This window comes from Lottia gigantea (genome assembly GCF_000327385.1).
Source record: "Lottia gigantea unplaced genomic scaffold LOTGIsca_70, whole genome shotgun sequence".
Classification (NCBI taxonomy): domain Eukaryota; kingdom Metazoa; phylum Mollusca; class Gastropoda; family Lottiidae; genus Lottia; species Lottia gigantea.
In genome coordinates, this window is record NW_008710371.1 from 915,950 (window position 1) to 928,485 (window position 12,536).

General features: G+C 31.8%; 1 protein-coding gene across 1 annotated transcript in view; it reads left to right on the plus strand.

Annotated features, from left to right (window-relative positions):
• Positions 1–1,225: 1,225 nt before the first annotated feature.
• LOTGIDRAFT_221368 (hypothetical protein) overlaps positions 1,226–12,536 on the plus strand; it is a 25,247-nt gene continuing 13,936 nt past the window's right edge. Inside the window, exons 1-4 of the mRNA XM_009065778.1 lie at positions 1,226–1,317; positions 4,798–4,887; positions 10,552–10,668; positions 11,114–11,204. Coding sequence (XP_009064026.1) covers positions 4,799–4,887; positions 10,552–10,668; positions 11,114–11,204 — 297 coding nt within the window. The 5' untranslated portion in view covers positions 1,226–1,317; position 4,798. The remainder of the gene's footprint in view (positions 1,318–4,797; positions 4,888–10,551; positions 10,669–11,113; positions 11,205–12,536) is intronic.

Genomic DNA, 12,536 nt, shown 5'->3' on the forward strand with positions numbered 1-12,536 from the left:
GGTCTCTCTGTTTTTTGGGGGTAAATTGTCGCTTTTTAATATATTTTTTGATTGGAAAATTTTGAGGCTTGGTTTTGAGGTCTCTCTGTTTTTGGGGCTTTGTTGTTGATGCTGTAAGAAAGGTGTTATAAAGGGTGCTCTCCCCAGAAACACTGGCCTAGGTCTAGAAGTTTTAAGAGTTGTCTAAATTTTATATGTGTATCAGGGACACTGATAGCATCAATTTGCACCATTCAAATTCAATCAGACGTCTGTGATTCCTGCAATTCCACTAAAACTAAGTGTATGATGACATGACTAATCACAAAAAACCCTTATATATCTTGTTATTAGTGACATCATCAAACACTTAGTTTTAGTGGAATTACAGGAACCACAGACATCTGAATGAAAATTGGAATGATGTAAATTGATGCTATTAGTGTCCCTGATACACATAAAGAATTTAGAAAACCTCTTTACAATCCCTTTAATTATTCTAGCTCTTGTATTTCTGATGTCTATGGGTTGAAGATTGGGGAAAGTAAAATTTGTAACATCCATTAAAGTTGAATATACCAAAAGGTTTCTTGAGAATTATTCCTATTAAGATGAAAGAAACTGCTTTTGAATAAAAAAATCCAATAAGCTGCAGAAAAGTAGGAAGTAAAACTCCATTCATTTCATTTCATTTTGAATAAATTAATCAAAGATGATTCAAAATCGACAAAAAAATTTGTGAAAATTTTGGTGGCTTCTTTCATCTTCCTGCTTTGAATTTCCATATTTTTGTATGATTTTATCAAAAAATGAAATTAATTCAAATAAGATCAATTTAATTCAGTAATGAATAAAATATTTTATTTCCTAAATTTCATATTAAATCAAATTAATTCAATTATTTAATTCAATAATTCATAATTCATAATTATATCCAATTTTCAAATACTTGAATACACTTTCAATTTTCATACTTGAAAATATGAAAAATGAAAAAAAAATTTTGTGAAATTTGTTGGCACCATCTTTACCGTGTTGCCTCCCCTTGTTCTCTCGCATATCTGCTGTGTCGCTGACGAAAAATCTTCCACTTACGAAAAAAAATACGAAACTACCAAAAACCACTACAAACTATGGTTCTGATTGGTTGACTACTTGCCAATGGTGGATGAATATTAATGATTTGTATCGATGATGATGATGATGGTAATGATGATGATGATGATTATAGGAGAGAAGACAAAGTGCTGAAAGAGAACCATCAGTAGAGGACGACAGTGACGGCCATCTTATATATCGTCAAGGCGATGTTCTTCAAACACGATGTACACAAATTTCGTAATGTTTAGTTAGGCTCTTTTCTCCAAGATTATTTTTTTTTTTTTTTTTGATTTGCCGTCTGGCAAATTTTTTTTCCCGCCGTTTTTTTTTTTTGATTATATTTGATCATATTGCTTATTAATGATATTACCTTCTATTTAGTCATTTATTATCTTTTGTATGCAGTAAATTTGCATACTTTAAAGTAACTCTACCAGTTACGAAACGCAATGGATGGATGTTTTAAAGGATTTCTTTATCTTTGCCTGTCCCATGCCCTAAATCCCATTCTGAAGATATTTAAGTGGGATGGAAATTCATCCCATATCAAATCCCATCCCATTTTAACATACTTATCAATGCTTTTTAGGACATTTTGGGATGAAAAAAAATTGGACGGGTTTTTTTATAAGCATGCTGGCAAAGACTCCTGCTTGCAGCCATACTTTTTCATCAACAAGAAATGCCCTTGATTAACTTTCTCGTGTAGATGTAGCTTTAAAGCAAATTTAATTTTCACAAAGCCAATCAGTAATAGTGTTCACAGCTCACTGTCGAAATTTGAGCCTTCAAATCCATGTGTATCCAGAATTATCTGCGTTTGAAAGTTAAAATGACGACTCGTCTTTTCTTGAGACACTGCCATATATAGAAAAGACATCTATAGAAATAGTGAGTAAAATTCCTAGTTTGAGATATTTTTAAAGGAATTATGTGATTTTCATACATTTCTAGTACTTCTGAAGACAATTTACATATATTCAAGACTCAAATCAACCCTCGAAAATGATGAACCTGTCCCTTTAAAAGAAATTCAAATTTGGGCAAATATCCATAAAAAGGAAAAATAATTTCAGAGTAGCTAATTTTACGATCAACTGAGGTATGCAAATAATATTAAATTGGTCTGGAAGACTGAGAAGAAATTCTTTTAAAAAAAAAAATTACGGAATCGATTTTCTGTCAAAGCTGTAGACAAATATTCGTTTCAATTTAGGTAATTTTGTTGACTTAGGAAATTTTGACTTGAAACATTAAAATGATTTAATCAAATGGAAAAATTCAAGGAAATTTTCTAAATTTTGTATGTTTGAGGTTCTCAAAGCTTTTATTTATACTAACTGATTTTTCTATTCACGCTGATCGAGTTAAGAACCCACAGACACCATTTGTAACCAAGTGACGTCATGTAAAGAAACGAATATGGTCTAGAAGCTATTCATATACTCCTGAAAAATATAAAAGCTATAGAAAACTGCGTTTAAAGAGGCGTTCCACCTTTTTGTAAAAAAAAATTTCATTATCAAAAACGTTGATTATTGCTGAAAATATTTCTAAAGTATGTTATTTATATCTATGTATCTACTTGATCAAACTGAATTTGTTTTAAAAGGGTTAATTAAAAACAGAGAGTACTAATTGTTAATTAAGCAGTTTGACCTTGTTTTGGTAATTTGGTTTTATAATGGCTTGATATTATTAGTTGAAATCTTTAGAATACATAGGAGATATATTTCTCTACAATTAGGCGTTTATTTTACTCAAATCCGTACAGTAGTTTTCTAACAGCTTTCAAAAAACATAACGAACTTAAAAACCTTACGTAATGTTTTTAAATATTTTTGGTGTTTAAAAATTAACGGCTGGATTTTTTTAGTTAAAACTTTCAGATATATTAAAGGGCACATTTCTCTACATTTTGGTGTATAGTTTTCACAAATTTGAGCCAAAATTTTTTTCGACTGACAAAAAAGGGGGAATGTCCCTTTAAATTTCTTTTAAATGTGATTTTGAATTCAGCTCATTGTCTGTCAATCACTATTGATTCTAGAGTCATGTGATAAAGAATTTAATACTCTTTGATCTCCATTAATCAAATGATAGACATGGCTTGTCAGTCACAGTAGATTTACTGACTTTCTGAGACAGTTCTATTTACTTTTATCTTTAAAGATGGGTTCCCTTATTTTCATAAATATAAATACTAATACTTATATGAATAGAAAGTAGAGGTGTTCTAATGACTTGAAAAAATACCAGTTTGTCTCACATGTCCATAATTAATTCATAATTAGCTAAATTAGAAGAGAATTACCAGCAGAATTCCAATGAGTGACCGATCAAGAAAGGTCAGAAAGTCTTTTTTTGTTTATCCAGACTGTACATACATGGACATTTATGATTGGTTATTACTATTAATTATATGCAATAAGAACATAATGATATGATTAAGAATACATGATAATTCATTAGAAACACCAATTAATCAAATAGTTTGCTTAATTTGACACTAAAAAATAAGGAAACCATCTTTAAAGAAACACTACCTCTTAGAATGGACATAAAATTTAAAATCTCAAACTTGGTCAATAAGTGTATATATTCATCAGTTGGATGACACCAGGTGTCATGACTAAAGAATAGAATCTCTATATCGGGTGTTCGAAAAAAAAACGTCCCAAAGTCTGAGCGGTTGGTTAACTGATCTCTTTCAAAATTCTCACAGATATACTTCAAAATGTCATTGTTCAACCCTGAAAATATGAAAGTCATGGAATAAAAATTGTATAAATACTACCCAAACAAAATATTTCAACCTGTGTTCAATGTGCCCTTAAACTTAAGGCAGTGGATTAATTTGAAGGAAATCTTTCAATGTCTTGGCCAGTGTTTACGACAGTTATTTCTTCTCACATGACTTGCTGCATTTGCAGACACATTGATATTTTGTTGTATTTTACGAGTGTAAAACGGGAAGATTAAGCTGATAAATTGCTGCGATTAAATCAGACAATTTGGAAATAAAATCAATAACTGGTCCGTTAAAATAAAACCGTCTGCATAATCTACGCCTTCATCTTTAAATCAGCCAATTTCAACTTTGAACTTTCTATCATAAATCTCATGAATATCACAGAAGTGGAATTGTTAAAGGGATTGTAAAATGGTTTTCTAAAATTTTTATATGTATCGGGGACACTGATAGCATCAATTTACACCATCTAATTTTCATCAGACGTCCGACTGTGACTTTTTAGACATAAAAGTAGTGCTGTGACTATTTAGACTTAAAAATAGGACTGTGACTATTTTGACATGAAAATAGGACTGTGACCTTTTATACATGAAAATAGGATCGTGACTTTTTAGACATGAAAATAGGACTGTGACTTTTTAGACATGTAAATAGTACTGTGACTATTTAGACATGTAAATAGGACCGTGACCATTTGGAGATGAACATAAGACCGTGACCTTTTAGACATGTAAATATTACCGTGTCTATTTAGACATGTAAATAGTACCGTGACTATTTAGACATGATAATAGGACTGTGACCTTTTGGACATGAAAATAGGACTGTGACCTTTAAGACATGAAAACAGGACCGTGACCCAGAGCATTGATAAGTATGTTAGCCCTACCCCTTTCTGGGCCCGCTAATCCTTCTTATGATTTCTTTCTTTAGCGCCACCTGATTTCCGCTCGGATTCTAAGAATGGTTTTTATCTTGCTTTCAGATGAAGTGGTTGGAACATTAGGAGAGGGAACTTTTGGAAAAGTAGCAGAATGCAAAGACCTGCATGCGTAAGTATATTGTGTTTTGCTTTTGTGGCCATTTGGCAAATTGGGGTTGCTTAGCAACCAAGACTTTTTTTTTAGGGCTTTGATTTGGAATAGATTTTGGTTTTCCACTGAAATAATCACTCGAAGCAAAACACCATCAGTGTGCAATATGGTAAAAAAAATTTGTCAGTCTAGATCAATATCCTGTTGCAGTGTGCAATGAGGGAATTATTGCTAAGATAGCGGCAAAATCTTCCTCTATAGGTGAAAATCAGGAACTGATTAGAAAGTTATGATATATGTAGTCAAGATGGAAGTTGGCGCCGTGCCACTATTGTTCCTGCAAGTTGTATTATTTTGATAGGAAATAACTCCCACCTATTAGTTCATTGTTTGTCTTGTTATATACCAATTACACTGCATACTGGTATCACACAATGCTCTGCCAAGGGTAGTCGAGTCTTCTACTTATTACCTTTGATCCAGTAACATTAACTATTCTTCATCATAATCAGCGGTCTTAGTCTGTAGACAAAGAGTTTCTTGAACTAATAGACCCTGACGGACATTTTTTGGTTCCAGCCAAACATAACTGGCAAATTCTTTCAAATCAATAGCTCTTGAGCATCCATTATATTTGATGTTTAAAACACTGGAATACTAGCTTGAAGACGTGTTTTCCAAATTTTTGAACGCAAGCCAAGATTTTCAAAGAAATTGACTTATTTTTTCTTTGACCGAATATTCTGTAGAAAATGAATTTTAAACTAGGATAAAGTGAAATCTTTTTAAATTCACTGTTCAAATGATGTTATGGTCTTACAAAGGTGCCTGAGTTTTCAATAACTGTCCTTCAATAAAGTTTCTTTGATACATTGTCTAGGAATTGTGGTAGATGTGGCTGGGAAGTTAGAGCTTGTTCATATCCAACACTTGAGGCCACACTACAATGAGTTGGTCAGCTCAGCATCCCTTTCTGAGAGTCCACATATATCTTTTTCTGGTTTTGAACATGACAGTATATCATATCACATTGATTGATTTATCGTGTTTTGAACATGACAGTATGATATCTCATCACATTGATTGATTTACCGTGTTTTGAACATGACATTATGATATCTCATCACATTGATTGATTTATCGTGTTTTGAACATGACAGTATGATATCACATTGATTGATTTATCGTGTTTTGAACATGATAGTATGATATCACATAGATTGATTTATCGTGTTTTGAACATGATAGTATATCATATTGATTTATCGTGTTTTGAACATGATAGTATATCATATCATATATTGATTAATTTATCGTGTTTGGGACATGATACTATTTCATATTGATTGATTTATCGTCTTTTGAAAATGAAAGTATATCATATTGATTGATTTATCGTCTTTTGAACATGATAGTATATCATATCATATTGATTAATTTATCGTGTTTTGAACATGATAGTATATCATATTGATTGATTTATCGTGTTTTGAACATGATAGTATATCATATCATCACATTGATTGATTTATCGTGTTTTGAACATGATAGTATATCATATCACATTGATTGTAAAAGAACAGGCTGTCTGTTAGCTGTTGAAGTTGATTGAATGAGTATAGATGATGACAGACTAAATACAATCAATGCCATCAGTCAATATAGTCTAGAGATAGAATATAGTAGATAGAGAGAGGCCGTATTGATGGACATTTGCCAAAATTAACCCCATATACTCCCACGTAACATTTATTACATTCCTTTCACATATACTTATATTCTTACACCTTCTTCATACCAATTTGAGTTAAAGGGACAGGTGTGCCATTTCAGATTTTTTGTTGGGGGGTCTTGAATATATATAATTAGTCTACAGAAGTACTAGAAATGTAAGGAATCGCATAATTCTTACACTTTCTTGATACTTTCCGTCCATTTTGAGTTAAAGGGACAAGTGTGCTATTTCAAAAAAAAATTTTTTGGGGTCTTGAATATATGTAAATAGTCTTCGGAAGTACTAGAAATTTACGAAAATTGCATAATTCCTTTAAAAATATCTCAAACTAGGAATTTTACTCACTATTTCTATAGATGTCTTTTCTATATATGACAGTGTCTCAAAAAAAGACGAGTCGTCATTTTACTTTCAAACAGAAAGTAGATGCCATTCTGCTATTGAGTTTGTCAACTTTTATGCCAGTTTGCTTTCCTGATAGGTTTTCATCCAATTTGAGAAATTCTTCATTCGTTCATTCATCTTTATTACTATTTCTGTCATTCTTTTATTCATTCCTTACTTCAGTACTCTGTCATTGATGTATTACTTTTTCATTCATTCATCTCTCATTCCACCATTGCCTTCAATCATATCTGTCTTTATAACTAGATTTATCTTAATGTCCTATAGTTTATTCTATTCTCTATTTCCATCCTTCATTTCTTCCTGCCTTGTCATTTATATCCTGTCATTAATTCATGGATTGTTCCCTCATTTCTTTTTCTTCCTGCCTTTTATTCATCCTTCCATCTTTTAATCATTCCTTCCTTCTTTTATTCATTCCTTCCTCCTTTTATTCATTCTTTCCTTTTTTTATTCATTCATCTTTGTCATTCATTCATCTTTGTCATTCATTCATCTTTGTCATTCATTTTATTGATTACTCCTTTCATTCATTCCTTCATTACTGTCATTCCTTCATTACTGTCATTCATTCATTACTGTCATTCCTTCATTACTGTCATTCATTCATTACTGTCATTCATTCATTAGTCATTCATTCATTACTGTCATTCATTACTGTCATTCATTCATTACTGTCATTCATTCATTACTGTCATTCATTCATTACTGTCATTCATTCATCCCTGTCATTTCTTCATCCGTGTCATTCATTCATTACTGTCATTCATTCATTACTGTCATTCATTCATCCCTGTCATTTCTTCATCCCTGTCATTCATTCATTAGTCATTCATTCATTACTGTCATTCATTCATTACTGTCATTCATTCATCCCTGTCATTTCTTCATCCCTGTCATTCATTCATCCCTGTCATTTCTTCATCCCTGTCATTCATTCATTAGTCATTCATTACTGTCATTCATTCATTACTGTCATTCATTACATTCATTTATTACTGTCATTCATTCATTACTGTCATTCATTCATTACTGTCATTCATTCATTACTGTCATTCATTCATTACTGTCATTCATTCATCCCTGCCATTTCTTCATCCCTGTCATTCATTCATTACTGTCATTCATTACTGTCATTCATTCATTACTGTCATTCATTACTGTCATTCATTACTGTCATTCATTACATTCATTTATTACTGTCATTCATCCCTGTCATTCATTCCTCCTTGCCATTCATTCATTACTGTCATTCATTCATTACTGTCATTCATTCATTACTGTCAATCATTCATTTTTCCCTGCCATTAATTCATCAATCTGTCATTCATTCACTCATTCCTCCTTGCCATTCATTTGTCCATCCTTGGTATTTTTTCACTCAATCACTCATTAATTCATCCCTATCATTCATTCAATCATTGCTGTCAATCAATCAAGTAAATAGTAATAAAAAGATCAATGGCTATGATAAGCTATTTAGATATCCTGTCTGTCAGTGATAAGGCTGGCTGGTTTCTGGCAAAATACCAGATCACCGATTTCTTGTGATGAGTCTACCATTTACTCATTACAATTACTAGAGACAATTACTTTTTAAGCATTTAGTAATTGTGTATAGTTTTAGGCTTGTAGAGCAGTGTGGTATACAATTACTTATTTTGAATACATTTACTTAATTTGAATACAATTACTTAATTTGAATACAAGTACTTTTTATTATTTGCATCTAGTAATTGTGTACAGTCATGGCTTGTAGAGCAGTGATGTATGCAATTACTTATTTATATACAATTACTTATGTTAAATACAATTACTTATTTTAAATACAATTACTTTTTAAGCATTAAGTAATTTTGTACATTCATGGGCTTGTAGAGCAGTGATGTACACAATTACTTATTTTGAATACAATTACTGAATTTGAATACAAATGTTGGTTTTTAGCGTGACATCATTTGCTTGGTTATGTCGAGTAAATGGCTGTTGTGGGTTCCGATCTCGATCGGGTTGTGAAAGTCAGATGACCTTGAATAAGTCATCTTCACTCATAATTCCAGTCAACCCAGCTGTAAATGGGTACAGATAATCCGGGAAAGATCAATGTCAATAGGTTTGGTCAAGGACCAGCTGGTAGAAAGGATCCTCATTATTCCAGTCAACCCAGCTGTAAATGGGTACAGATAATCTGGGAAAGATTAATTCCAAGAGGTTTGTCCAAGGACCAGCTGGTAGAAAGGATCCTCATTATTCCAGTCAACCCAGCTGTAAATGGGTACAGATAATCTGGGAAAGATTAATTCCAAGAGGTTTGTCCAAGGACCAGCTGGTAGAAAGGATCCTCATTATTCCAGTCAACCCAGCTGTAAATGGGTACAGATAATCTAGGAAAGATCAATACCAAGAGGTTTAGTCAAGGACCAGCTGGTAGACTTGATCCTCATTATTCCAGTCAACCCAGCTGTAAATGGGTACAGATAATCTGGGAAAGATCAATACCAAGAGGTTTGGTCAAGGACCAGCTTGTAAAAAGGATCCTCATTATACCAGTCAACCCAGCTGTAAATGGGTACAGATAATCTAGGAAAGATCAATACCAAGAGGTTTAGTCAAGGACCAGCTGGTAGAAAGGATCCTCATTATTTCAGTCAACCCAGCTGTAAATGGGTACAGATAATCTAGGAAAGATCATTGCTAAGAGGTTTAGTCAAGGACCAGCTGGTAGAAAGGATCCTTTGTGAACCTAAGTTATTAACCTTGTGAAATATAATTGTTCTAGTAATTGTGTACAGTCATAGGCTTTTATACAGTGTTGTACACAATTACTTAAAAGAATTCAACACCTAGGCACAAGATGATATTGTTTTATCATCTATTGGTGTTTTGTTTAGTTAGACAGTTTAGATTATTACATGGTTCACTAGCACCCATCATTTTTAGTGGCTTGGTTGCCTCTAATCTAATTTTCCAGCCCACTAAACAAATAAGACCATTATGTCTTTAGTTTTCTTTTCCTATCAAAGTCTTAAAGGGATTGTTAAAGGGACAGTTGCGCCATTTTTGAGGTGTTGATTTGAGTCTTGAATATATGTAAATAGTCTTCAGAAGTACTAGAAATGTACCAAAATCACATAATTCCTTTAAAAATATCTCAAACTAGGAATTTTACTCACTATTTCTATAGATATCTTTTCTATATATCACAGTGTCTCAAGAAAAGACGAGTCGTCATTTTAACTTTCAAATGCAGATAATTCTAGACACACATGGATTTGAAGGCTCAAATTTCGACAGTGAGCTGTGAACACTATTAATGATTAGCTTAGTTTAGCTTGAAGCCTTCAAATCTATGTGTGTCCAGAATTATTCGCGTTTGAAAGTTAAAAAGACGAGTCGTCTTTTCTTGAGACACTGTGATATATAGAAAAGACATCTATAGAAATAGTGAGTAAAATTCCTAGTTTGAGATATTTTTAAAGGAATTATGTCTTTCAATGATGGAATAAATTTGTGTTTAAATTTGTATATTTTGTATTTTTCAGGCCCGGCAACAGGGTGGCTCTGAAAATAATCAAAAACGTAGAAAAATACAGAGAGGCTGCCAAACTGGAAATAAATGTTTTAGAAAAATTAAAAGAAAAAGACCATGAAAATAAATAGTAAGTATTTATTGAGCAACGGTACAATTATTCACATCTAACCGTTGCTCCCACAATCTCATATTCTCGTCATTAGAGACTAATGATCTCCCTTGGCAAACCATACATCACTATTAAGTTTATCCAATCAGGAATCTCGTAACATTTGATATAAAAATTAGGCCCAACGCCATGATTATTCACATCTAACCGTTGCTCTCACAATCCCATATTTGGCAAACCATACGTCACTATTTAGTTTATCCAATCAGAAATCTCGTAACATTTGGTGTAAAAGGATGGTGATTGCAAATGACGGTCTTTATTGAATCAACCGGAAATGTTGCAGTTTCTCCACAACCTTCTTTTTGATAATCCATTGATGTAAAACTTGACAAAAACTTACTAACTACTCCTTAATATTCTCAAAAATTTTCCTCATTGTACACTGCATTTTCTGTTTCAGTTTATGTGTAAAAATGTATGATTGGTTCGATTTTCATGGTCATATGTGTATATGCTTTGAAATGTTAGGTCTGAGTGTGTTTGACTTTCTCGTAAGTATTTTTTTACATTTTTCAGTCACCTTAGACATTTTACAGGGTCACTCCATTAAAGGTACACTACCTCTTAGAACGAACATAAAATTTAAAGTCTCAAACTTGGTCAATAAGTGTATATATTCATCAGTTGGTCTTACCTGGTGTCATGACTAAAGAATAGAATCTCTATATAACACGATATATCTATTAAACTAAATAATTATTAAAAAACACTTCTAAGCTTGTTTCAAAATTACTTAGTTTAATGAATTATTACTTAGTTTAATGAATTATTACTTAGTGTAATGAATTATTACTTAGTTTAATGAATTATTACATAGTTTAATGGATTTATTAGATTATAGAGAGATTCTGTTGTATAGTTTTGACACCAAGTAAGTCCACTGATGAACAAAGACTTATTTTAACCAAGTTTTAAAATTTCTTTTTTTAGTCATCCTAAGAGGTAGCGTACCTTTAAAGCAAAGTACAGATTTGTTGGCCTAATGCAGTACTATTATTGACTATTAATTGCTCTGTGTTATTTATAACCTAAATACCAATAAAGGTCACTATATTCCACTAATAGTAAATAAATATGGCATACATTAGAATACATTACAAACAACTATTGTTTATATTAAAATATTTTACCAAGGTCAAATTAGTTTGGTTGTAGCTGTAGAGTATAACAGCAAAATTGACTAATATTCATGTAATATACAGTTTTAGTTTGGTTATAGCTGTAGAGTATAACAGCAAAATTGACTAATATTCATGTAATATACAGTTTTAGTTTGGTTATAGCTGTAGAGTATAACAGCAAAATTGACTAATATTCATGTAATATACAGTTTTAGTTTGGTTATAGCTGTAGAGTATAACAGCAAAATTGACTAATATTCATGTAATATACAGTTTTAGTTTGGTTGTAGCTGTAGAGTATAACAGCAAAATTGACTAATATTCATGTAATATACAGTTTTAGTTTGGTTGTAGCTGTAGAGTATAACAGCAAAATTTTCTAATATTCATGTAATATACAGTTTTAGTTTGGTTATAGCTGTAGAGTATAACAGCAAAATTGTCTAATATTTATATGATATATAAATAGGACAATAAACTGCCAACAAGCAGCTAGTCTACAAAAGAATAAAGTTGTATTCTAGACACCTGATACCACTTTTCATCATGAAATACAAGAAGGTTGTGAAAAAAAAATGAAAAAAATCTAAAATTTCTCTTGCCCTTAAAGACGTATCCATAATTTTTTTTGCCCATGAAAATGAAAGATTTTACCGGTTTTGGCAATATATTGTGGTCAAAACAAGCCATTATATTATCATT